Here is a 25,823-nt window from a genome sequence, read left to right as displayed (position 1 = left end):
TTTTTCCTATATTCCCTTTATCATATTGAGGTACTTAATTTTGACTGCTACTTTTTGAAGTGTTTTTATCAGAAAAGGATGTTGAATTTCGTGAAAATGCTTTTTCAGCCTCAATTGAGATGATCATGTGATTTTTCCCTTTTGATTTGTTAATGCGCTGTATTACATTAATTGATTTTCTTATGTTGAACCATCCTTGCATTCCTGGTATAAACTCCACTTGGTCATGGTGTATAATTCTTTTAATGTGTTGTTGGATTCAATTTGCTAATATTTTGTTGAGAATTTTTACATCTATGTTCATTAGGGACATTGGCCTGGAGGTTTCCTTTCTTATCACCTCTTTACCAGGTTTTTGTATTAAAATATTACCTTCATAAAATGAGCTAGGTAGAGTTCCTTTTTCCTCAATTTTTTGGAAAAGTTTGAATAGGACTGGTGTTCATTCTTTTTGGAGTGCTTGAGAAAATCCTTCTGAGAAGCCATCTGGCCCTAGGCTTTTCTTTGTAGGAAGACTTTTGATGATTGATTGAATCTCTTTACTTGTGATTGGCTTGTTGAGATCCCCAATTCTTCCTAAGTCAGTGTAGCTTGTTCGTATGTTTCCAGAAATTTGTCCATTTCATCTAAGTTGTCTACTTTGTTGGCATATAGTTGTTCATAATATTGTCTTATGATTTCTTTTATTTCTGCAGCATCTGTGGTAACACAACCCTTCTCATTTCTGATTTTACTTGCATCCTCTCTCTTTTTTTCTTTATCAGTCTTACTAGTAACCCATCAATTTTATTGATTTTCTCAAAGAACCAATTTTTGCTTTTATTGATTCTTTCTATTGTTCTTTTGTTCTCCCATTCATTTACATCTGCTTTAATCCTTGTTATTTTTCTTCTTCTATTTGCTTTGGGGTTTGTTTCCTGTTCCTCCAAGTGAGCAGTTAACTCCTCGATTTTTGCTCATTCTTATTTATTAATATAGGCATTTAGGGCAATAAATTTCCCTCTCAGCACAGCCTTTGCCACATCCCATAAGTTCTGATATGCTTTATTCTCATTTTCATTCATCTCCAGATAGCTACTGATTACTCTAGCAATTTTTTCTTGGACCCACTGGTTGTTTAAGAATATGTTATTTAGGAGAAGATGGCAGCTTAGTAAGGCACACGAGTCTTAGTTCCTCCTCCAGAACAACTACTAAAGAACTAGAAACAGTACAGAACAGCTCCCGGAGCCACGACAGAGACCAGACACACAGCGTACCCCATTCCAGACTGGCTGGACTGGCTAAGAGACTGCTGCGGTGAGGTCCCCGAGAGGCGAGTGCTTCCCCAGGCTGAGGCAGCTGGTGGTCGGAGCCCCTCCCTCCCTCCTTCCTAGGCCGGCTGGGAGCTTTGGATCAGGTTCCCCAAGCTGTGGCGGCTGGAGCCCCTTCCACACACACGGTTTCCCAGGCCGGCTGGGAGCTTTGGAGCAGCGGTTCCCCAAGCCGCAGCGGCCGGATACCCTCCCCCACGTGCGGTTTCCCAGGCCGGCTGGTAGCCTCGGAACAGCGGTCCCCCAAGTCGCAGTTTCCAGCGACCACAGCCCCTTCCACACACGCGGCTTCCCGGGTCGGCTGGGAGCATTGGAACAGCAGTTCCCCAAGCCACGGCGGCCGGCGACCCTCCCCAACACACGGCTTCCCGGGCCGGCTGGTAGCCTCGGAACAGCGGTCCCCCAAGCCGCAGTTTCCGGCAACCGCAACCCCTTCCACACATGCGGCTTCCCGGGCCGGCTGGGAGCATCGGAACAGCGGTTCCCCAAGCCACGGTGGCTGGCGACCCTCCCCCACAGGCGACTTTCCGGAGGGAAAGGAAAGAGTCTCCAACAGTAGTAGAGACTGAGCCCAACCTAACACCAATAGTGGCATTAAGGAACAACTTCTGACTACTAAAAATAGGCCCTCAGCTCAGGCGAAACTGATCAAGGCAGAAGTCGCCGATTGGGCTAACTGAAAAAGAGGAAAGGGGGTGAAACAGAGCCTTCTGTGGCTGTTTCTACGGAGGCTTCATTGCCTCTGGGCTCAGCGCTGGGATTACATAGGTTACAACTGCCCCAAACGCAGAAACAGGCTGCTTTTAGGGCTCTCTACCACCTGAACCTTCCCCGCGGGAGGGGTGAAATGCAACTCAGGTGGAATCCCTCTCTCAAGGAATTCAGATCCCAGGACTTCACAATTTGAAGCTATTAAAACCAGCCTACAACCTTTCCTCTGTCTCCACCACACACCCAGCAGCGAGAGTCTTCCAAAGTTAAAGGAGCCACAACATCTTTTGCTGGTGGGACCCGCAGACAGACAAGCACCACGTACTGGGCAGGATAAGAAAAACAGAGCCCAGAGACTTCACAGGAAAGTCTTTCAACCTGCTGGGTCCCACACTCAGGGAAATCTGATTAAATGCCCAGACGCCAGCAAAAAATAACAAATCACACCAGGAAAATTGAAGATATGGCCCAGTCAAATGAACAAACCAATAGCTCAAATGAGATACAGGAACTGAGACAACTAATTCTGAATATACAAACAGAAATGGAAAACCTCTTCAAAAACCAAATCAATAAATTGAGGGAGGACATGAAGAAAGCATGGGATCAACAAAAAGAAAAAATGGAAAGTCTGAAAAAACAAATCACAGAACTTATGGAATTGAAAAACACAGTAGAAGAGATGAAAAAACAATGGAAACCTACAATGGTAGATTTAAAGAGACAGAGGATAGAATTAGTGAACTGGAGGATGGAACATCTGAAATCCAAAAAGAAACAGAAACTATAGGGAAAAGAATGGAAAAATTTGAGCAGGGGCTCAGGGAATTGAATGATAATATGAAGCGCACAAATATACGTGTTGTGGGTATCCCAGAAGGAGAAGAGAAGGGAAAAGGAGGAGAAAAACTAATGGAAGAAATTATCACTGAAAATTTCCCAACTCTTATGAAAGACCTAAAATTACAGATCCAAGAAGTGCAGCGCACCCCAAAGAGAATAGACCCAAATAGGCATTCTCCAAGATACTTACTAGTTAGAATGTCAGAGGTCAAAGAGAAAGAGAGGATCTTGAAAGCAGCAAGAGAAAAACAATCCATCACATACAAGGGAAACCCAATAAGACTATGTGTGGATTTCTCAACAGAAACCATGGAAGCTAGAAGACTGTGGGATGATATATTTAAATTACTAAAAGAGAAAAACTGCCAACCGAGACTTCTATATCCAGCAAAATTGTCCTTCAAAAATGAGGGAGAAATTAAAACATTTTCAGAGAAAAAGTCACTGAGAGACTTTGTGACCAAGAGACCAGCTCTGCAAGAAATACTAAAGGGAGCACTAGAGTCAGATACGAAAAGACAGAAGAGAGAGGTATGGAGAAGAGTGTAGAAAGAAAGAAAATCAGATATGATATATATAATACAAAAGGCAAAATGGTAGAGGAAAGTATTACCCAAACAGTAATAACACTAAATGTTAATGGACTGAATTCCCCAATCAAAAGACATAGACTGGCAGAATGGATTAAAAAACAGGATCCTTCTATATGCTATCTACAGGAAACACATCTTAGACCCAAAGATAAACATAGGTTGAAAGTGAAAGGGTGGGAAAAGATATTTCATGCAAATAACAACCAGAAAAGAGCAGGAGTAGCTATACTAATATCCAACAAATTAGACTTCAAATGTAAAACAGTTAAAAGAGACAAAGAAGGACACTATGTACTAATAAAAGGAACAATTAAACAAGAAGACATAACAATCGTAAATATTTATGCACCGAATCAAAATGCCCCAAAATACGTGAGGAATACACTGCAATCACTGAAAAGGGAAATAGACACATCTACCATAATAGTTGGAGACTTCAATTCGCCACTCTCATCAATAGACAGGATATCTAGACAGAGGATCAATAAAGAAACAGAGAATTTGAATATTACAATAAATGAGCTAGACTTAAGAATATGTTATTTAATCTCCACATATTTGTGAATGTTCTCTGTCTTTGGCAGTTATTGAGATCCATCTTCATTGCATTGTTATCAGAGAAAGTGCTTTGAATAATTTCAATGTGATTAAATTTATAAAGACCTTTTTTGTGTTCCAGTGTATGATCTATCCTGGTGAATGTTCCATGAGCACTAGAAAAGAATGTATATCCTTATGTTTTGGGGTGTAATGTCCTATATATATATCTGTTAGGTCTAATTCATTTATCAAGTTATTTGACTTCTCTATTTCCTTGTTGATCTTCTGTCTGGTTGTTCTATCTATAGATAAGAGTGGTGTATTGAAGTCTCCTAATATTATTGTTGAAACATCTATCGCTCCCTTCAATTTTGCGAATGTCTGTCTCATGTACTTTGGAGCTCCTTGATTGGGAGCATAAACATTTGTGATTGTTAAATCTTCTTGGTGAATTGACCCTTTAATTAGTATATAGTGTCTTTCTTTGTCTCTTATGATGTCTTTATATTTAAAGTCTGTTTTCTCCGATATTAGTATAGCTATTCCTGCTTTCTTTTCATTACAACTTGCTTGGAACATCTTTTTCCATCCTTTCACTGTCAATCTATTTGTATCCTTGTGTCTAAGATGAGTCTCATGTAAGCAGTATATAGCTGGATTATATTTCTTAATTCATTCTGCCAATTTGTATCTTTTAATTGGTAAGTTTAGTCTGTTAACATTCAAAGTTATTACTGAAAAGGTTTTTTTTTTTTGAATGACTGCCTTATCTTTTGGATTGTATTTGTCAGTTCTATGTATTCTTTTCCTTTAAGTTGCCCTTACTGGTACTTTTCAGTTCTGTGCCCTCCTCCAGACCTCCCTCTCCTGTCTTTTTTTCTTCAACTTGCAGAACTCCCTTCAATATTTTTTATAGGGCTGGTCTCTTGTTAACAAATTCTTTCAGGATTTGTTTGTCTGTGAAATTTTAATCTCTCCCTCAGTTTTGAAAGACAGTTTGGCTGGGTACAGAATTCTTGGCTGGAAGTCTTTCTCTTTCAGGAACTTAAATATATCATACCACTGCCTTCTCGCCTCCATAGTGCCAGTTGAGTAGTCTGAACTCAGTTTTATGTGGTTACAGTTGCATGTAGTAGATTGTTTTTCTCTTGCCACTTTCAGGATTTTCTACTTCTCTTCAACATTTGACAGACTGATTAATATATTTCTTGGGGAAGGCCTATTTGGATTTATTCTATTTGGAGTTCGTTGAGCTTCTTTGACTTGCATATGTATGTTGTTTATGAGGGTTGGGAAGTTTTCCCCCATTATATCCTCAACTAATCTCCCTAGCCTTTTACTCTTCTCTTCTCCTTCTGGGACACCAGTGATTCTTATACTTGTGCACTTCATTTTATCCATCATTTCCCTGAGATCCAATTCAAATTTTTCCACCTTTTTTGCCATTTGCTGTTTTGAGATTTGGAAATCAGTTTTCCTGTCCTCTAGTTCACTTATTCTTTATTCTACCTCTTCACATCTGCTGTTGTGTGTCTCTAGTATGTTTTTTATGTGGTCTATAGCATTTTTAATCTCTGTGATATCTGCTATTTTTCTCTTTATTCTTTCAAATTCCTCTTTATGCTCTTGTAGTGACTTCTTGATGTCTTTACGTTATTAGCAATCACATTTATTTTATTTAATAGAGTTATTCGAACATCTTTGATTAATTGTTCCAATGGCTGTGTCTCCACTGGTGTTTTAATTTGTTCATTATGCTGAGCTTTATCTGTCTGCATCATGATATGTTTGTGATCTTCTCCTGTCTTCATGGCATATAAATATCTTGATTGGTTTACTTTGGAGGTTGATTTCCTTAGTAGTCTAAAGCCCTGTTTTTGCAGGATGATTGTGGAGCAGAATGCAGGGGGCGGGGCAGGCACAACAGTGTGGTGATGCATTGAAGTGCAGATATGGGTGCAGGTTGAGGATGCTATGCTAGTGCCTGTGAGCATGGGCACCCAGTGGGGTGGAGGATATGGCTGCTCAGGTGCACGGGTCTGGGGGGTGGGGCCCTGTTGTGCACTGATCTAAGGTGCAGGGCCCTTTGTACTCATGTGCAGAGCTCAGGGCAGCAGGATGGCTTTGCGCCTGTGCGGTGTGGTCTAGAGGCTGATGTGGTCAGACTGCACAGGTCAGTCGTTGCCCAGACCTGGGATGGGGGGGCTTGACTGGGGGTTGTGCACATGCACAGATCTGGGAGGGCTGTAAACTGAAGTACCTGTGCACAGACCTCAGATGGGGCGGGGGTGGGGGGGTGTTGCATGACTGTGTGGGCTGAGGGCGGGTGTAACCTGTGTATGGAGGTAGTAAGCACCTGCAGCCTATATGTACTGTTGACTGCCTGCAGGGGGCAGGGACAGGTAGGTAGGGCTTGGGAGGGGTGGGGAAAAACTGTACTTTTGCAGGATAGGTGGGTTGAGCTGGGGCAGGTATTGTGCACCCTTGGGGTGTGGGTGTGGGTCAGGTACGTGTGTGAGCTGTTGACGGGGCAGGGGCTCTTGGAGTGCAGAGATGGGGGTAGGTGACTGGTTTCAGGTGTGTGGGGTGTGGTTTGAGTTGCGGGTCACAGGGCTGCACCAGCAAGGGTAGTGCCTTCAAGGAACACAGCTTGACTTACTTCCTAGTCCCCTCTCCCCATTCGGGCACTCCTGAGGGCTTCTGTGTTAGGCTGTTTGCACCAGCCCATGGTCTCTGGTTCTCTGCTTCTCAGTTCCTCAGCTTTTGCAAGCAGGGCTGCCCTGTGTGGTGCAGAAGACTCCCCCAGGTCACTTCCACCCTGAAAATTGCCCTCTCAGTCACCTTCCCGACCCTTCTCTAGCTGTTACTTGGAGCAGGGGTGAAGTCGATCTATCCTATTCTGCCACTTTCTTGGAACCTCCCTCAGCACTACTTATTTTTGTGTGTTGATCTTGTATTCTGTCACTTTTTTGTATGCATATATTAGCTGTAGTAGCTTTACTGTACATTTTTTTAATTTTCTGCAGATAAGATCGTGTCATCTGCAAACAGCGAGAATTTTACTTCTTCCTTTCCAATTTGTATGCCTTTTATTTCTTTTTCTTGTCTAATTGCTCTAGCTAGAAATTCCAGCACAATGTTGAATAACAATGGCGAAAGTGAGCATCCTTGTCTTGTTCCTGATCTTATAGGGAACACAGTTGGTCAGTCTTTCACCATTGAGTATGATATTAGCTGTGGGTTTTTCATATATTCCCTTTATCATATCAAGGAAGCTTCTTCTTCAAAGTGTTTTCATCTAGAAAGGATGGTGAATTATGTCAAATGCCTTTTCTGCATCAATTGAGAATATCATATGGTTTTCTCCTTTGATTTATTGTTGTAGTATATTATAGTAATTGATTTTTTGTGTGTTAAACTAGCCTTGCATACCTGGAATAAAATCCGCTTGGTCATGGTGTATAATTATTTTAATGTGCTACTGGATTTGATTTGCAATTATTGTGTTGAGGATCTTTGCATCTATATTCAGTAAAGAGAAGGGTCTGTAATTTTCTTTTCTTATAGTATCTGTCTGATATGGTATTAGGGTGATGTTGGCTTCATAGAATGAGTTAGGTAATTTTCCCTCCTCTTAAGATTTTTTGATGAGTTTGATCAAAATTGATATTAATTCTTTCTTGAATGCTTGGTAGAATTTATATGTGATGCTATCTGGTCCTGTGCTGTCCTCTGTTGGGAGGTTCTCGATGAATAATTCAATCTCTTGTGATTGATTTGTTAAGGTATTCTATTTCTTCTTGAGTCAGTGCTGGTTGTTCATGAATTCGTAGGATGCTGTCCATTCTGTCTAAGTTGTTTAGCTTGTTAGTATATAGTTGCTCATAGAATCCTCTCATTATCTCCTTTATTTTTGTGGTATCAGTAACTATATCTCCCCTCCTATTTCTGATTTTATTTATTTCCATCCTCTCTTCTCTTTTTTGTCAGCCTAGCTAAGAGTCCATCGATTTTATTGATTTTCTCAAAGAACCAATTTCTGGTTTTGTTGATTCTCTGCTGTTTTCATCAGTCTCAGTTTCATTTATTTCTGCTCTAATCTTTGTTATTTCTTTCCTTCTGTTTGCTTTGGGGTCAGTTTGCTGTTCTTTCTCTAATTCCTCCAGTTAAGCAGTTAATTCCTCAATTTTTGCTCTTTCTTCTTTTTTAATATAGGTGTTTAGGGACATAAATTTCCCTCCCAGCACTGTCTTTACTGCATCCCTTTAGTTTTGATATGTTGTGTTTTCATTTTAATTTGCCTTGAGATATTTACTGATTTCTTTTGTAATTTCTCCCTTGATCCACTGTTTTTTTATGAGTGTGTTGTTTAGCTTTCATATATTTGAGAATTTTCCAGCCTTCTACCTGATACTCATTTCCAACTCTGTTCCATTATGATCCAAGAATGAGTTTTGTATAATTTGATCCTTTTAAATTTATTGAGCCTTTTTTTGTGACCCAAAATGTACTCTGCCCTGGAGAATGATCCATGAGAACTTGAGAAAAATGTGTATCCTACTGTTGTGGAATGTAATGTTCTGTAAATTTCTGTTACGTCTAGTTCATTTATCATACTGTACAAAATCTCTGTTTCCTTATTGATCCTCTGTCTAGATATTCTATTGATTGATGAGTGGTGTATTGAAGTCTCCAACTATTATTGTAAAAATGTCTACTTTTCTTTTCAGTGTTGTCTGTTTGCCTCATGTATTTGAGGGTTCTCTGGTGTGGTGCATAAATATTTATGATTGCTATTTCTTTCTGTTGAATTGTCCCTTCTATTAATATATAGTTTTCTTCTTTGTCTCTTTTAATTGTTTTACATTTTAAACCAAATTTGTCTGATATTATTATAGCTACCCCTGCTCTCTTTTGGTTGTTGTTTGCATGAAATATCTTTTACCAGCCTTTCATTTTCAACCTATTGTTGTCCTTGACTCTAAAGTGAGTCTCTTGTAGACAGCATATACATGGGTACTGTTTTTTAATCCATTCTGTCAGTCTGTCTCTTGATTGGGCCTTTAATCCATTAACATTTAATCTTATTACAGTAAAGGCACTACTTACTTCTATCTTTTTGTTTTTAGGATTTTATATATCATATCTTATTTTTTTTTCTCTTTTTACCCTTCCTGATAATATTCATTTCTACACTCTTCTCCAAACCTCTTTCTCCTGTCTGTAGTTCTCCCTTTAGTATTTCTTGTAGAGTAGGTCTCTTGTTCATATATTCTCTCAGTGTCTGTTTGTTTGAAAATATTTTAAACTCTTCCTCATTTTTGAAAGACAGTTTTTCCAGAAGTAGAATTCTTGCTTGGCAGTTTTTCTCTTTAAGTATCTTAAATATATCATACCACTGCATTCTCACCTGCCTGGTTTCTACTGAGATATCTGCATAAAGCCTTATCACACTTCTCTTGTATGTGATAGATCACTTTTCTCTTGCTGCTTTCAGCATTCTCTCTTTGACTTTGATATTTGACAATCTAATTAGTAAGTGGTATGGAGTAGGTCTATGCAGATCTATTCTGTTTGAGGTATGTTGCATTTAGATCTGTAACTTTTTGTCTTTCATAAGAGTAGAGAAGTTCTCAATTATTATTTCCTCCATTATTCTTTCTGCCCCTTTTCCCTTCTCTTCTCCTTCTGGGACACCAATAACATGTATATTTGGGCATTTCATGTTGTCATTCACTTTCCTGAGACCCTACTCATATTTTTCCATTCTTTTCCCAATCCTTTTGTGTGCAGGATTTCATATGTCCTATCTTTGCTCCTCCTAATATGACTCATGATTTTTTACTGATGTCTAGGTATCTGATTTCCTTAATTAGTTAATTCAGTGTGTTGTTTTCTCTCTTTTACCTAGGGTTTTCTTATTGGTCGGCTTTGTACTCTATCTGTTCTTTGACATTCAGTTCAACTTATCTTAGATCTCTAGCACAGCTTTTGTTTAACTAATCAGAATTTTTCAGCTCTTGTTTTTCCAGTTCTCACCTTGCCAGATAGAATGACCCCAATCAAATTTTCCCAGATAAGGCAGGCCCAGGATTCAGGAAGAGGTGCAGTCAGTATCAAGATTCTCTGAGGATGAGACCCAGCAGGCTGCCAGTGTTTCCTGTGAGGCCTCTTGGTTTTGTATTTTCCTATCCTGCCCAGCTAGTGGTGCTAGTCAGTCTGCAGCTCCCCACCCATGTAAATGGTGCAGTGCCTTTAATTCTCAGCATATCTTGTCCCTTCCAGGTGTGTGATTGAGACAGATGCTGAGGCAGAAGGTGGAACTAAACTTTCTGTTTTCTGTCACCTGGGGACTGGATTGTCTAAATGAGAGCCACCACTTGTGCTAGGCCCTGCCCATTTCCACCTTCTCTTGGGGAAGACACACCCTTTAGGGAATTATCTCCTCCACCTGGCAAGTTACTTTGTCTCTCAGACATACCTTAACTTTGCCCTTGCTTGGGCAGTACTGAAACTTGAGAATGCCTGCTGCTTTATTTAATGGGCAGTTTTAAAAAAGAAAGAAAAAAGAAATGAAGAAAAAAATCATTTTCAGAGCTGGCCCAGCCCCCGGTCTTGCCAGTCAAAAGCTGGAGTTGGCACCTGGTCTGTGTTCCCCTTTGTTTGTGGCACAGCCCTTTTCCAGTATTCTGAGCTTGGCCAACTTCAAAAGCTTCTGTTTTTTTTGTTGTTGTTTTTTAGGGTTTTTTTTTTTTTCATTCACCCTGCCTCCTCTCCGCTGGATAGAAAACTCCTCGTTCTCTTTGTGCTTGCTCCAGGTTTATCTGTGCTTGGACTTTGGATTCAGCAGTTTGAATTTGTTACTTAATTCCACACTTGGAGCTTGTTTACACTTTCTTCATTTGCTCCTAGTGGAGACTGCTTATTTTTCCCACAGGGAAGTGTCTGCAACAGCCTACCATGCCAGTGCGGGAGAGAAGCCTGCCTGCATGCCTCAGGAGACTTACTTACATTTCTACACTGTGATCTCAGCCCTTCCACCCATTTCAGACTGATATATGATGTTTGTCCAATCACAAAAATCCCCCAAACAGTTATTCTAGACAATTCATGGCTATTTTCTAGCTGCCCTAGAGGACTATCTAAATTCCACACCTCCCTATGCTGCCATCTTGCCTCACCTCCTTTCTGGAGATATGTTTTTGACTGATCCCTTTTAAGGATATATTGGTTAGCAGAAATGATAAAGGGGTCTAATATTTTTTGAACATAAGTTATATGCTAGATATGTTACTAGGCATTTTGTATACATTAACTCAATTTTAATATTCATAGCCACCCAAGGAAGTAGATATTAATATTCCAATTTTATCCATTAAGAAATTGATGTAAAAATATAATGTAGCTTACATGTGCTATTTTCTCGGGGAGTAGAATTTTAATTTCATTGGTTTCCAAAACCTTATTCTTTTCATCATACCACACTTTCTTCAGAACTAACTCTGACAGCTTACACAAATCCATCCTATAATTCTAAGAGCTTATTTTTAGCAGTGCTTACCCTGTTGACTATAAACCCTTAGGTGACCAGAGTTTAGTACCTCTTAAGTTGCCAGCCTTTGTCTATTAGAACACATGTGTCCTTTTTTTAGGGAGAGTATCTGTATTCTCCCTAATTGCTGAAAGGATCAACTATCACCCAAAGTTGTTTGAGAACCTCTATTGCAAATAATGTGGCTTCCATATGTCTTACAAAAAACCCTTAGAAGAGCTGTTAGTTCTACTTGGCAGGCCCTGCATTGGAAACATTATCTTCTTTTGTTTTATGACCTTTTCACGGGTCCCTGTAATCCATGGAACCAGTTTTCTTCTGGCATGTGCACCCACAATGCTTTTTATTTATAGAAGAGTCTCAGAGAATTTCAGTTTCTGCTCAATGTGCCATCATTTCCTGATTTATTCATCTGTGTGTTCATAGAATAAATAATAACCCTTGCATTCTTATCTCATAACTGTTGTGTATTTCAAACCCTCCTTACTTTTTTTGTATGATTAAAAGTGACCATGCTTTTACTGGCGTGGTAATAATAAATAGGGAATCATGGTGCCCATGCAATTTTTAAATTAACTTACTGTCTCCATTTTCTTGAGGAACTGGAGTAATTAGTTACCCTTTAATAAAAAATTTCCTGTTGACAACTATCTTGCACACCTATATATTAAGAAGTGAGATATGTTAGAGTAAAGAGGGTCACCAATTCTTTGCTACTCCTTCCATAGAGAGGTGAAATCTATTTTATCTCCCCTTAAATCTGGGATAACAATAGTTATTTGTTTGGCAAATAGCAAGTGATAGAAGTAATGTTACAGGGCTTGCATGATTAGATTATAAGGTGTTTTGTAGCTTCTGCATTTGTCTCTAAGAATGCATGCTTTGGGGGAAAACAGCTGCCACGTAAAAAGTATGACTACCCTGAGACTGCCTTGATGGTGTTCTAGTCAACAGCCCCAGCTGTGCTCCCAACCAACTGCCAGCATCAACTGCCAGCCATGATAGTGAGCCATAGTTAACTTTTACCCAGTCCAATCTTCAGAAGACTGCAGCTTCAGTTCCTACCTGATTGAATCTTCATAAGATATCACTAAGTAGTGCCTCCTAACTGAGCCTGGCCAACCCATAAAATAGTGATATATAATCATAATTTTTTTTTTGTTTTTGACCACTCAAGTTTTAGAGTGTTTTGCTATTCAGCCATAGATAACCAGAACATGAGGGGGAAAGTGCTCATGTTTAATAATTTATAATTACTAGCCTCCACTTACATAGAAGATTTCCAAGGAAATACTAATCATTGCTATTCTTCCTAGGCTGTGTGGGATGTAGTCTTCTCCTGCCCTAATATTTTCCATAGTAAATTTTTAAAAACATTGTGAAACAGATTTTTATGTTCAATTTGCTTACATCCATTCTAAGATGGCAAGATTTTGTGAAACACTCCAACAGAATTATTGGAAGAGGATTAACTGCTCTTCTAGTTAAATAGAATCTACCATAGGTTTAGAAGAAGGCTCCATGGTAAAAAGGCCACCCTAGTGTCATACATGGTATTTTCAGTGGTTCGCTCCACTGGTAATCCACTTGCACTGCAGAACAGTGGCTCCCACAGAGCTGGAATATTGTTCTACTTCTCATTCAGAGTGTCTGCCCCCAAGTTTAATTTCTTTTTCCCACTCCATTTTGGCAGAGAGCATCACCTCAAAGCAATCCGTAGTTCTCTCCTGATATGAGGTGCTATATTTCCGATTCATATTTAGGGTATTACTCCTTGAATATTTATTTTTCATCGTATTCATGGATTTTTCCTTTCGGCAAATATTTGTGTACACTTATCATGGTGACAGTAACCATGTAAGGTGCTGGGAATACAGCAGTGGTAAAGACAAACCAAGATCCCACACAGTTTAGAGTTTAGCAAGGTAAACCAACTCCCATACCCTTATGCAACAGGATGGGCATCATCCTGTGCATTTTCCTATGCATTTACATATATTATATATATGTATTACATACTCTATATGCATATATACATACATGTATATATATATTTTTGTATGCTGTGTGGTAGGGGTCACATTTCTTTTTTTTTTCCATGTGACTATTCCATTATTGCAGCACCATTTTTTTGAATTTTTGGGGGGGGAGTGGGCAGTGCAGGGGCCAGATATTGAGCCTGGCTCTCCCGCATGGCAGGCGAGAATTCTACCTCTGAATCACCCTTGCACCCCTACATACATATATATTCCTTGCACCCCTACATACATATATATTTAAAAGCATAAACACCCCCACATTTTCAACTAATAATATAGCTTAGCTATTTTTCCATGTCAATACATCTTTTTAAATATTTCATTTTAAAATGGGACATAGTATTGCAATAATTTTAGGTTATTTCAAAATTTTCACTATTCATAATTATGCCATAATGAATATTCATATACTACAACACACACACAGGTGTTAATAAAAGTGGCCTCAGTGGTTCAAAAACATGCATATCTTAATTTTGAAAAATTTAGCTCATCTTCAAAAAGGGTGGCAAGAATTGTGAGAGTTTTGAGATTATATCCTATTTACAAACTAACAAGTAGGCCTACCAGAATTTCATAAATGGAGACAGAAGGCACACTATTCCTGGGTCAGAGACAAAGGACGTTTTATTACTCACAGCACAGAAACATCATGAGTTTCTTTTCTTTTAGCGTCAGTTTCCCTTTTCCCAAGTACCCAAGTGGATATTGTGCATGTGGTAGGTGTGCATAATAATCAAGGAATCTCAAATTTAGGGAACTGAGGTATTTTATAATGAGTTGCAAGCAAACCTGCCCTCTGCCCTTGAGGGTGACCTTAGTTTTATTATTCTGTGTAGTAATCAAATCTGCCCTTTGCTCCACAGAGAAACACTGTGTATTTCAAAGCTGTTCTCTATACAAATATTCTTGGAAAGATAGTCCAGAATATAAGGGCAGTTAGTGTCTGTCCTCACAAGACATGCAGATATGTAAAGAGATCCAGGGGGAATTATCTCCCAACAAAGGTTTGATCCTATTTCCTCTTCTACCAGTGAGGCATGAGTACAGCCATTTCCATATACCCTCAACAAACACTGAATAATACAGATTTTTGGTTTTTTACATTTTCATAAATGAAAAATAAAAAGATTTCTCCTTGTTTTAATTTACGTTTATTACTAGTGAGCTAAGTGAGCATCTTTTCATATGTTTATGTAAATTACTTGTGAATTGCCAATGTTATGGGTGGCCTGTTCTTATATTTCCCAATTATTTTATTGGGATCATATTCTTGTAATTTGTAGAAACTCTTTATATTTTCTACATATTAATTCTTTTTCTATTTTATATGGAACCATCTCATTCTCCCAGTATGTATCTTGTTTCTTTTCACTTTATTTGCAGTGCCTTCCATTGAACAGATATTTTTAAATTGTATGTGTTCTATTCTGTGAAACATTTTTTCTTTGCAATATAGAATTTTGTTGGTCTTGGTAGTAGAAATAATCTTTTGTTTAAAAATATCAAAATACACAATGCCAAGATAAGAACCAATAATATTAAGCATCTTTTTCCAAACTGAAGGTTCTGTGAAAATTCTCAATGAACATAAGAAAATGAAAAAGGTTTAACTTTGCATAATTCAACATATCCACATATTTTTTTGAAAGTTCCGCAGAATATCTAGTACCATCTTGTTGGAGACTGTTGTTCCATGGAGGCACAGAGAGGCAGTGCGATTATAATCAAGGTCCCTGAAACCAGACTGGTCTGAGTTCAAATCCCAGATTCACCACTACTTGGTGACCTTGGGCAAGTTATTTAATTTCTCTCTGACTCAATTTTCTCATCTATAAAATGGGGATACTCACAGGATTTATTTCATGAACATGTAGGTCATGAGGTTCATTGAGTTACATAAGTGTTAGTTATTATTGTAGAACATTCTGAGAATGTTGCTTTTGGATATCAATATAAAGCTGATGGTATTTTTAGCTAGCCACCCTATTACTGTTTGGAAAATCAGTATCATTGTGGAAAAAGAAATCTCAGCTACTGCACCCCCTCGGAATGTGCCACTCAGAGTTGTCCAGGTGAGAAGCAACTGCTCTATTGAAAATAAGAGCCTGCAATTCCATCACATTGCCCTTGAGGCTTTCAGCTTGGGGTTCATAATGAAAGCGCTATTCATTTCTCTCTCAGCAGTGTCTTTTATCTCCATGGCAGTTCTCTACCTTTTGACAGTCTTGTGGTACTTCAAGTACAGCTACCCTGGAGGGCGATTGCTCATGTAGTTGAAAAGCAATTCCAAGTGAATTTTGCATATGCTGCTTAGCTTGTATTCAAAGGCTCCCAAACATTCCTCTGAAGGTGCCTAAAACCCGTCTAATGGTTATGTCATCACATGGTAACAGACAAACAGGAAATTAATTTTATTTTTATTAGTTTCATCCCCTAAAACCACTCCCAGAAACATGCTATTTTTAAAACTGCATTCTAAGTAAACCATAATGCGATACATCCATGTATACTCTTTCTTTTTACTCAAATACCAGTCTCTATTATTTTTAAGTATGTTACTCAAAACAGATGCTTTTTAAAACTTGTGTCTCTGTGTGACATAATTTTATTTTCACTTGCGTGTGTGTGTGTGTGCACGCGTGCATGGTCTGAGGACTCGAACCCGGGTCTCCCGCATGAAAGGCGGGCATTGTAACCACTGAACTACCCGTGCACCCTCACATTCTCTTTTGATGTTCTGCGGAGTTAATGACCTGTCCAAAGCTATTTATGCTGAAAAGCAGTAGAATGACATACAAACCATATTGTTACCTTTCTAGACATTTTGGCTTATATTCTACAAGCAAGGCTATCCAGAGGGAGGAAAATACACATCTGAAATGTTTAAAGAGAGCGATCTGTTTAAGCTAGGGAATTGATGAATAAAATAAACATACATTTAACCCTCCTAATTAGACTAATGTTTTTGGGCACATCTAACTGAAAGAATGAGGATTGGGTCTAGATAAAATGTACTCATGATTATTTTTCTCATTTTTACTCATTTTTTCACTGGATTAAGGTGTGTAGTGAGTAAGGGATTCTCCAGGAGGGGCTATGAACTGGCTGAAAAGAGGCATCAACAGACGATATATACTTAGGTGAATTCATGACAGCCAAGCTGGTCCTGAGCGTAAAAGCTCAGAAATTTGATGTAATCAGCTCGCGGGGAAAAGATCAGGCATAGATTTAAACCAAACCAAACAAGGAAGGTTCCGTTGGCAGGACCAGAACATTCACTCTCTGAAGACAGAGCTCTACGGGAAGCCAACTTATTATCAGAAATGTCTGGGAGGAAGTGAAATTTGGCAAGAGGAATTAGTATGATTTCAATAATTAATGGCATGAAGATCTTCTACACTAAGGACCCGTGACCCTCACATGGAACATATAGCACAGGAAATGAACAAATTATTTTCATTTTAGGGCCCAAGTGTAACTGAGAAATTAGGATTTAAAGGATGATTTTGATTGCTGAATCATTGTATAGATATTTCTTTTTACTTTCTGGTATATTTGAATACACAGAAAGAAATACCTGAAATCTTTGAATTGTAATCCAGCTGCCTTGACCTCTGATGATGGTTGTATAGTCTTTATCTTGTGCCTTTGTGATTGTAAAAACCTTCTGACTAACCTTCATTTCTACCCACTTATCCAGTTTTTCAACTTTAGAGTTTGTGATCACTAAAGACAGTCCCTAATGTTTATTAATGAAGGGTCCTTGGTTAGCCCAGAACTAACTCACCCCAAGTCCAAAGTTATATTGAAAACTGAAACCAGATCTAACCAAAATGGGCCTGCCTGACATGCAGGTAACTTCGACTTTAACTTACAAGTGACCTATACCTCATTTTAATACTAAAAATCACACCCATCATCATTAAGCCTGCCATTTTCTTACATAAATTCTGTGACTAAGCATGTAATCTGTCTGCACATGCTCATAATTAGATCACGTCTAATTATATCACCTGGGGCCACTGTGCTCGTTATACTAAAACCTGCCCTTCTTTTATTCTATAAAACTCTTAGGATTACTGCAGTTTGGAGAGACAGATTTTGGGCTGATAGGCATCTGCTCTCCTACTACGCGCCTTGTAATAAACTCTCTCTTTGAAAACCCCATGTCTCAGGAATTGGTCATTTGAGCACATTGGACAAAAGAATCCACCGCCTGTGTCCAGTAACACAGGTTCCTCTCACCTAGTCACAGTCTGAATGGGCACCAACAATAGCTCCTTAGATCTTCTGTATCTGCTCCAAGTTCATGGACTCCTTTTCACCACCCTGCATTTCTCCAGAAGGGCTGTGTTATCATCAGTTAAAGACCACCTTTTCAAATCATATTAATGGTTCAGTCTTGCCTTCTGAAGTAGACATACTGATATTCTTGTAGAATTTTTGATACTTAACACGCCAGCTCTATTACTCCTGGTAGAGGTGACTAAAAATCCAGTTCAGGCTAAGTTTGTTGATATAGCACTCATGAAACTATTTTATTTCTTTTAACCTTGTCTTATTTCTCATCTTCTCCATCACCTTCATGTACTTTACATGGTGTTTCCCTCACTTTATTCTCCTCACAGTCCCTTGGATTTTAGAGGGCAGACTTGAATTTACCGCTCAAGGCAGAGCTAACCATAAACTTCAGATCAAGTGTTTATATGGCTCTCAGCCTACTGACTTTCTAAATACAATTCTTATAGTTCATAGAGGACATTCTAAATCTCTGAAGTCAAGCAGAAAATATTGTCTAAAGTGAAATTGGTTGTTGTGCTAAGATACTCATTCACTGAATTACCACCAGCATTACCTTCAGCATACAATCAAATGAGACACACAAGTGGTGGAAAAAACAGTTGCGTTCTTCATCTAAGGAGACTAGAGTTGACAGTGATGCAAAAACTAAAATGGGAAAACAATTTTACCTTTTCTGAAGAGCTCCTTTTGTTCTTAACCTTGTTGCCTCCTGTTTGTGTCAACCGTGGGGCCCTCTGATCTCTGCTGCCTCTAGGGCTTTGGAGATGCAGGAAAGGGTTGAAGTAATCCAGAGAATCTGCACTGACCGGGGCAGTTTCTTCCAGATGGGACTAGCTCTCAATCTGTAGAAAGAAGCTTAGTTTTGAGTCCTTTCAGCAAAGCTCTCATTTGGTGCACAACATATAGAAGAATGAACACATGAAGGGCTTTGGCAAGTTGAGAAGGCCCCCCTTTCCAGAGCTATTGAAATTTTGAAGTCATTCTGACCTTGTGGACAATGGGAGACCCCAAAGCAGCCTTTAAGATGTTTCTATTTATGCCCGGAAGCCTGGCTAGAACCCAGCAAACCAAGTGTAACTTACATATAAAGTGTAGTTGATAGAACTGGGGGAAAATCAGGGCACAATGTCATGGGATAATGAAAAATCACAATACCAGGTGGTTATCTTAAGAGTCATCATTCTGAAGGGTCTGTGCAGGGACAACCTAGGTGCCAAGCCAACGAAAGAGCATGCTCAAGACTTAGGATGCTAAGCAGGACCTAGTGAGCTTGTTATGTTAACATGGAGATAACTTTAAAACAATGATTTTGCAGTATATAATATACACCTAGAATAACTCACAACCATGTACATCTTCAGATTTAAACATCAATCTCGTGACTAAAACATTTCCCAGTATACGTGAAGCCCCTTTTTTCTCCTCTCTGACTGTATCCCTCCCTGCCCCACAGAGGTACTCATGATCCTGAATTTGCCATGTACTTCCCTATATTCCTACTACAAATGTCTGTAGTACTAAATTAGATGACATTTTTTGCAAGTGATAGCCTTCATATATATGCCATCATTCTGCATGAATCCTTCTTAACATAATGTTTTCATTCAACATTATGCTTGTGAGATATATTTGGATTAATAAATGTAGCCCCAGTTCATACTTGTTTCACCAGTGCTATTTTTTATGCCGTGGTGCTGGGTGTGGGAAAGGAGAGAGGGAGGGATCCACTTCCAGGCCCTGGCCTGCTGTGGACAGTCCTGACTGTGCACTTAGTGTCCCAAAGTGGTGACCCAGTTCACCCAGCATTAAGAGTGGTAATGGGATCTGGCTATCTGAGGAAGCTAATTATAATAGAATGAATGAATTTGCATAGAGAACCAGGAATCAACTAAATATAAATAATATTTCATGATAATAGGCATACAATAAGCATGTTTACTGATTGAAAAAAATGTTTTTTGAGTTAGGTAATCGCTGTTTCTAAAATTACGCACTTTTAAAAGGAGTATGGTAAAAATGCTCTAATACTTTTCTCCTTTGTTTCTTCCATCTTTTCAGTGTTTTCAGAGTTGTGTCCCAGCAGATGTGATTCCTGATCTGTAGCTTTCTGAAGGATTGAAGGTGACCGTCATTAACAAAATTCAACTGCAGGCTGATTTCACACTGCAGCAAAAACTTTGGAGAACTTTTTCAGTTAAAACAATGAGTTTCTTGGAATATAACTTCAATGGAACCTGTTTTCTGTATAGGCTGAAAAAATACTTAACCACCATATGCAATTCTGCAGAGACCTTATAAAAACCACTGTATGCAGAGCGACTGACTAACTCTGGATTGGTCAAGGGGACCTTAAGAATTTTGGATATCAATTTACCTTCTTGAAGTTTTAACCACTGCTACTCAGAACTGCTGCTGAAATACCATGTCTAAGAACTCAGAGTTCATCAACCTGTCATTTTTGTTAGATCATGAGAAGGAAATGATCCTGGGAGTCCTAAAGAGGGATGAATATTTGAAAAAAGTGGAGGACAAGAGAATAAGGTGATATTCTTTTTATTTTTTCTGCCCTCCTTGACTGCTTTCTACTTCTTTGACATGATTTAGGTAAAAAAAAAATTGGGCAACTATGACTACAATGGGGACAGATGTTGGTCAGTGACTTCATGGGCTCCCAGCAATTGCCTAAATATTAGAAAACAGATTTGACACTTTACCATTTAGCCAGGGGGGAGGATGGAATTGAGCCAATAATATGATGTTCGTGAGAATACTCATCTGCTAATAACATGATCATTAGTTGTTAAGATGAAAGATTGCCCAAGTTTGAGTACCGTCTTTGACATATATTAGTTATGTAACCTTGAGCAAATTACTCAATTTCTCCATGTTTCAGTTCCCTCACCAATAAAGCAAGGATAATAATAGCACCCACCTTATAGAGTTGTAAGGATTTAGTTCCTGACACATATGTGTTCAATAAATATGTTATTATTTATTTATAATGTCTTTCTCAGGTTGATCATATGGAGACTTTGCCTCTACCATAGCTAGGAGCAGAAGAGGGGGCTCTGGAAAGTGAGAAGTTCCCATTGTACCCCAAAATTCACTTGAATTCCTTGAAATACCTCTTCATGTAAAAAAAAGAAAAGTTGAGTAATATGGCTAGTTGGGTTTCACATCAGTGTGGCCTAGGCTGATATTGAGCTTGTTCCCACTGTGATTGGTTGCTGCCTGTACTGTGCTGGCTGTTTAAATGTATTTGGTTATTACATCTCATCTCTGAAGAAAAAAAAGAAGCAGAAATAAGCACAGTTCTCTCCTCAGTCTCTCCTCAGTCACTGCCAACTGTGCAATGTGTAACTTTTAATGTCTTAATTAGCTCCCAAAACTGCAATCAGATGCTTATGTTTATTTTACTTGAGGAGGAAACTTGTCATCAGATTATCTTCACATTTGCAAAAATCTTCAATATAACTAAAGAGACTAGGATTCTTAGAAATGGAAATGCATTGAAATATTCTTGATTAAAGCTATTTCATAGTTAAGAGTTCAGAATTTTTATTTCCATCCTTCTGAGATATTGAAACAGTCTTAAAGAAAGAAACGTTTTGATTAAAATTATTATACTTTTCTATGCCTAGAATTCGAATGGTGATTAAATGCAGTTAATAATTTTAATGAAATCAGAAGTGATATTTTTGGCATTGGTTGTTCAGTCATGAAAAGTGACTAAATTTTCTAATATACTGCAATGGATGTATCAAGAATAAAATGATTGGTTAACTGGCTCTTTAAACATTTTTTTAGGAAAACAGAAGAGTCTCTCATAGATTTATGGAAGATAGATTTTTTTTTACAGCTGCTTTGTGTTGTTCCCTTTTACAATAACAACAGTGGCTAGTATTCATTGAATGCCTGTTCTGCACTAACTGCTTTAGATGTGTTGTCTCGTTTTGTTCTGAGCTAGCAAGGTGTTCTAGTTTGCTAGCTGCCGGAATGCAACACACGAGAGACCGTTTGGCTTTTAATTAAAGGGGATTTATTTCGTGAGTTCTTCAGAGGAAAGACAGGTAACTTTCAACTGAGGTTCTTTCGTACGTGGGAAGGCACAGGGTCATCTCTGCTGGCCTTCTCTCCAGGCCTCTGGGTTCCAACAACTTTCCCTGGCGTGATTCCTTTCTGCATCTCCAAAGCCTGGGCTGAGCTGCAAGTGCTGAGATGAGGTATGCTGAGCTGCTTGGGCTGTGCTATGTTGAGCTCTCTCGTTTAAGCACCAGCCAATTAAATGACATATCATTCATTGCAGCAGGTACGCCTCCTAGCCGACTGCAGATGTAATGAGCAACAGATGAGGTTCACGTACCATTGGCTCATATCCACAGCAACAGAACTAGGCACCGTCACCTGGCCAAGTTGACACCTGAACCTAACTACCACACAAGGCATAAGACCAGGCCAGATGACTCAGGCTCTGTCATTCTCAACAGCCTCCTGTGTTGAGAAGTCAGGCTAGCATGTATGGCATAGTGTTTAGAGTGCCTGCTGTCAAGTCATACATCCAGGGTTCAAATCTTAGTTGCACTGTGAAATCTTTGTCGTTTTAGACAAGATGGTTCCCTGGATAAATCTAGTTTCCTCATCAGGCAAAATAGAAACAATAACATTAGATACCTCATAAGGTTGTTGTGAGGACTAAATAAGCAAATGTCACAAAATGCTTAGAACAGTGATGGCAAACAATAAACACCCAATATTATTATTATTATTTTTGGCATGGCCAGGCACCGGGAATTGAACCCGGGTTTCCGGCATGGCAGGCGAGAACTCTGCCAATGAACCACCATTGCCCACCTAGCACCCAATATTTTTAAAGGAGTTTTATTCAATATATTTGCATACCATAAATCCATCCAAAGCCTGCAATCAGTGGCTTTTAGTATAATCACAGAGTCGTGCATTCATTACCACAATCAATTTTAAAACATTTTCATTACTCCAAAAGAAAAAAACCCATACCCTTTAGCAGGCACCTCTCAATCCCTCTGTCCTTCCTCAGTCCTACATAACCACTAATCTAATTCTGTCTCTATAGATTTATATATATTTATATTTCATATAAATGGAATCATACAATATGTAGTGTTGTATGTCTGGTTTCTTTCACTTAGCATAATGGTTTTTTTTTAATTATTACTTTTTTCAGTTAGAGAAGTTGTAGATTTATATGTCATGTAAAAAGCCACAATGTTCCCATATACCCACCTATTTTGACACTTTGCCTTGGTGTGGTACCTTTGTTACAACTGATGAAAGAATATTAATATTACTAAATATAAAAGTCAGGACCATAAAACCAGAATAGCATAAAATTATAGTTTTATAGTCCTGGCTTTTATATTCAGTCTTTGATCCACATTGAGTTAATTTTTGTATAAGATGTAATATAGGGGACCTCTCATTCTTTTGTTTATGAGTATCTAATTCTCCCAGTACCATTTATTGAAGAGATTATTCTGTCCCACTTGAGTGGGCTTGGAAGATTTGTCAAATATCAATTGGCTATAGAAGTGAGGATCTGTTTCTGAGAGCTCAGTTCCATGTCAGTTCCAATTCCATGCCAGTACCATGTTGTTTTGACACTGTACCTTTGTAATGTGATTTACGGTCAGAAACTGTGAGTCTTCCAACTTCATTCTTCTTTTTCAAAAAAAAGTTCAGCTATGCAGGGCCTCTTACTCCCTTACCCTTTGAAATAAATTTGAAAACTAACTCTTCCAATTCTACAAAATAGTTGTTGGAATTTTTATTGGTATTGCATTGAATCAATAGATTAATTTGGATAGAACTGATATCTTAAACAAATTTAGTTTCCAATCCATGAACATGGAATTTCCTTCCATTTATTTAAGTCTTCTTTGATTTATTTTAGCAAATGATTTGTAGTTTTCTGGGTATAAATCCTTTGCATCTTTGGTTAAATTTATTCCTAGATATTTGATTCTTTTAGTTGCTACTAGAGATGAACTTTTTTCTTGATTTCCTCTTCATATAGCTCATTACTAGTGCTTAGAAACACTACTGATTTTTGCATGTTGATGTTGCCCATTACTTTGCTGAGCACATTTATTAGCTCTAGTAGCTTTGTTTTGGTTTTTTGGGACTGTACATATATATAGGATCATGTCATCTGCAAAAGTGAAAGTTTTACTTCTTCATTTCCAATTTGGATGCCTTTTATTTCTTTTTCTTGCCTACTTGTTCTAGCTAGAACTACTACCACAATGTTGAATAATGGTGGTGAAAGTGGGCATCCTTGTCTTGTTCCAGATCTTAGAGGGGAAACTTTCATCATTGAGTACGATGTCATGTTAACTGTGGGTTTTTCATGTATTCCCTTTATTATGTCGATGAAGTTTCCTTCTGTTCCTGTCTTTTGAAGTGTTTTTATCTAGATAAGATGCTGGCAGCATTGTACATGACAGGCAATGGATAGAGGTGGCTGAACAGTGCCTCAACTGAGGAGCATAAAGGTGAATGGTGGTGTACATATGATGAAATAGTGTGCAGCTACAGAAAGGAACAAAGTCATGGGCATGCAACAAGATGAATCAACTCTGAGGACATAATGCTGAGAAAAATAAGCCTGATACAAAAGGACAAATATGATATGGTCTCATTTATAAAACACTTATAAAAAAATTAGGGAGTAAATTGTTAATTCCTACAGCAGGCACATTTATTCCTGAGTTTTAAGTACTATTTCTAAATTCTGAGATGCTGTATTCAATGTGTATAACCTGGTATTTTCTGGAACTTTGGGTACCTGTGTGACAACTAAGACTCAGAGTTAGAGTTCTGAGCTCTGAAAGTCAAACTTACTCTATACAGCAACCATTAAGGAGCTGAAAAAGAGATCAGACTTCGATTAGAGATAAGAATGAAGCTGATTCAGTTGGAACTAAGGTAAATCTGAATACAGGATAAAGGATGATATTGTCTGTATTCTAATACTTCACCTTCTGTGTGAGACCAAAGGAAGAGATGTTTATTTTGTCCAAAATCTGAATTTTCTGTACCACACAATCTAATTTAACTTGTCTGGCCAGTTCATTTAAACGACCTAAACACAGGGAGCCTAGAATAGGGAATGAGATCTTCCAATTCTGTATAGCTTAATGTAATACCTGATAAATTCCAGAGTGTGTTGGGCACATAGAAAATATTTGCAAAGTAAAAAATATATATATCTATTTGGTGAGGGCAATGGAACGGGTTCCATTTCCTAGATGTAGAAACTGAGGCTTATGGAGGTGGAATGGCCCACCTAAAGTTAGGAAGCAGCAGGATTTGGATTCAGATTTGCAACAGTCTCTTCCACCCTGGCTCCAACTGCCTTATCTCAGCCCTCCTACCTGCTAGCTGTGTCTCCTCAGGCAAGTAACACCACCTCTCTGAGCTTGGTTTTCTCTTTGGTTAAAGTGGTTGTAGGAATAATACCTGCCTCAAAGGGCTATGGCAGGACTGAACCAGATAATGAATTTCACATGCTGAGCACAGGGTGTGGCATGCAGTGTGCCTGCAATAAGTGTTAGCAGCATGCAGATTATCCCCTCTGCCTAAAACCTCAAAAAATAAAAAATAAATCAAAACAGAGCAGGATGCCAGATTTTGTCAAATACCTTTTTCTGCATTAATTGGGATGATCTTATGATTTTTTTCCCCTTTGATTTGTTAACGTGGTACGTTACATTAATTGATTTTCTTGTATCGAATCACCCTTGCATATCTGAGAAAAACCCACTTAATCGTGGTGTATAATTCTTCTAAGGTTCTATTTGCAAGTATTTTGAGGATTTCTGCATCTATATGCATTACAGATTGGTCAGCAATTTTCTTTTCTTGTATTATCTTGATCTGGCTTTGGTAT

General features: G+C 38.5%; 1 protein-coding gene across 7 annotated transcripts in view; it reads left to right on the top strand.

The window, feature by feature from the left end:
- The window catches only part of SYTL5 (synaptotagmin like 5), a 257,063-nt gene that overhangs the window by 125,970 nt on the left and 105,270 nt on the right, over positions 1-25,823 (top strand). For all 7 annotated transcript variants that reach the window (XM_077145610.1, XM_077145605.1, XM_077145607.1 and 4 more), the window contains one exon: positions 19,955-20,437. In XM_077145610.1, the coding sequence (XP_077001725.1) occupies positions 20,319-20,437 (119 nt within the window). In that variant the 5' untranslated portion in view covers positions 19,955-20,318. The remainder of the gene's footprint in view (positions 1-19,954; positions 20,438-25,823) is intronic.

The sequence above is a fragment of the Tamandua tetradactyla genome, chromosome X (genome assembly GCF_023851605.1).
Source record: "Tamandua tetradactyla isolate mTamTet1 chromosome X, mTamTet1.pri, whole genome shotgun sequence".
Taxonomy (NCBI): Eukaryota; Metazoa; Chordata; class Mammalia; order Pilosa; family Myrmecophagidae; genus Tamandua; species Tamandua tetradactyla.
This window is presented reverse-complemented; position numbering and strand designations above follow the sequence as displayed.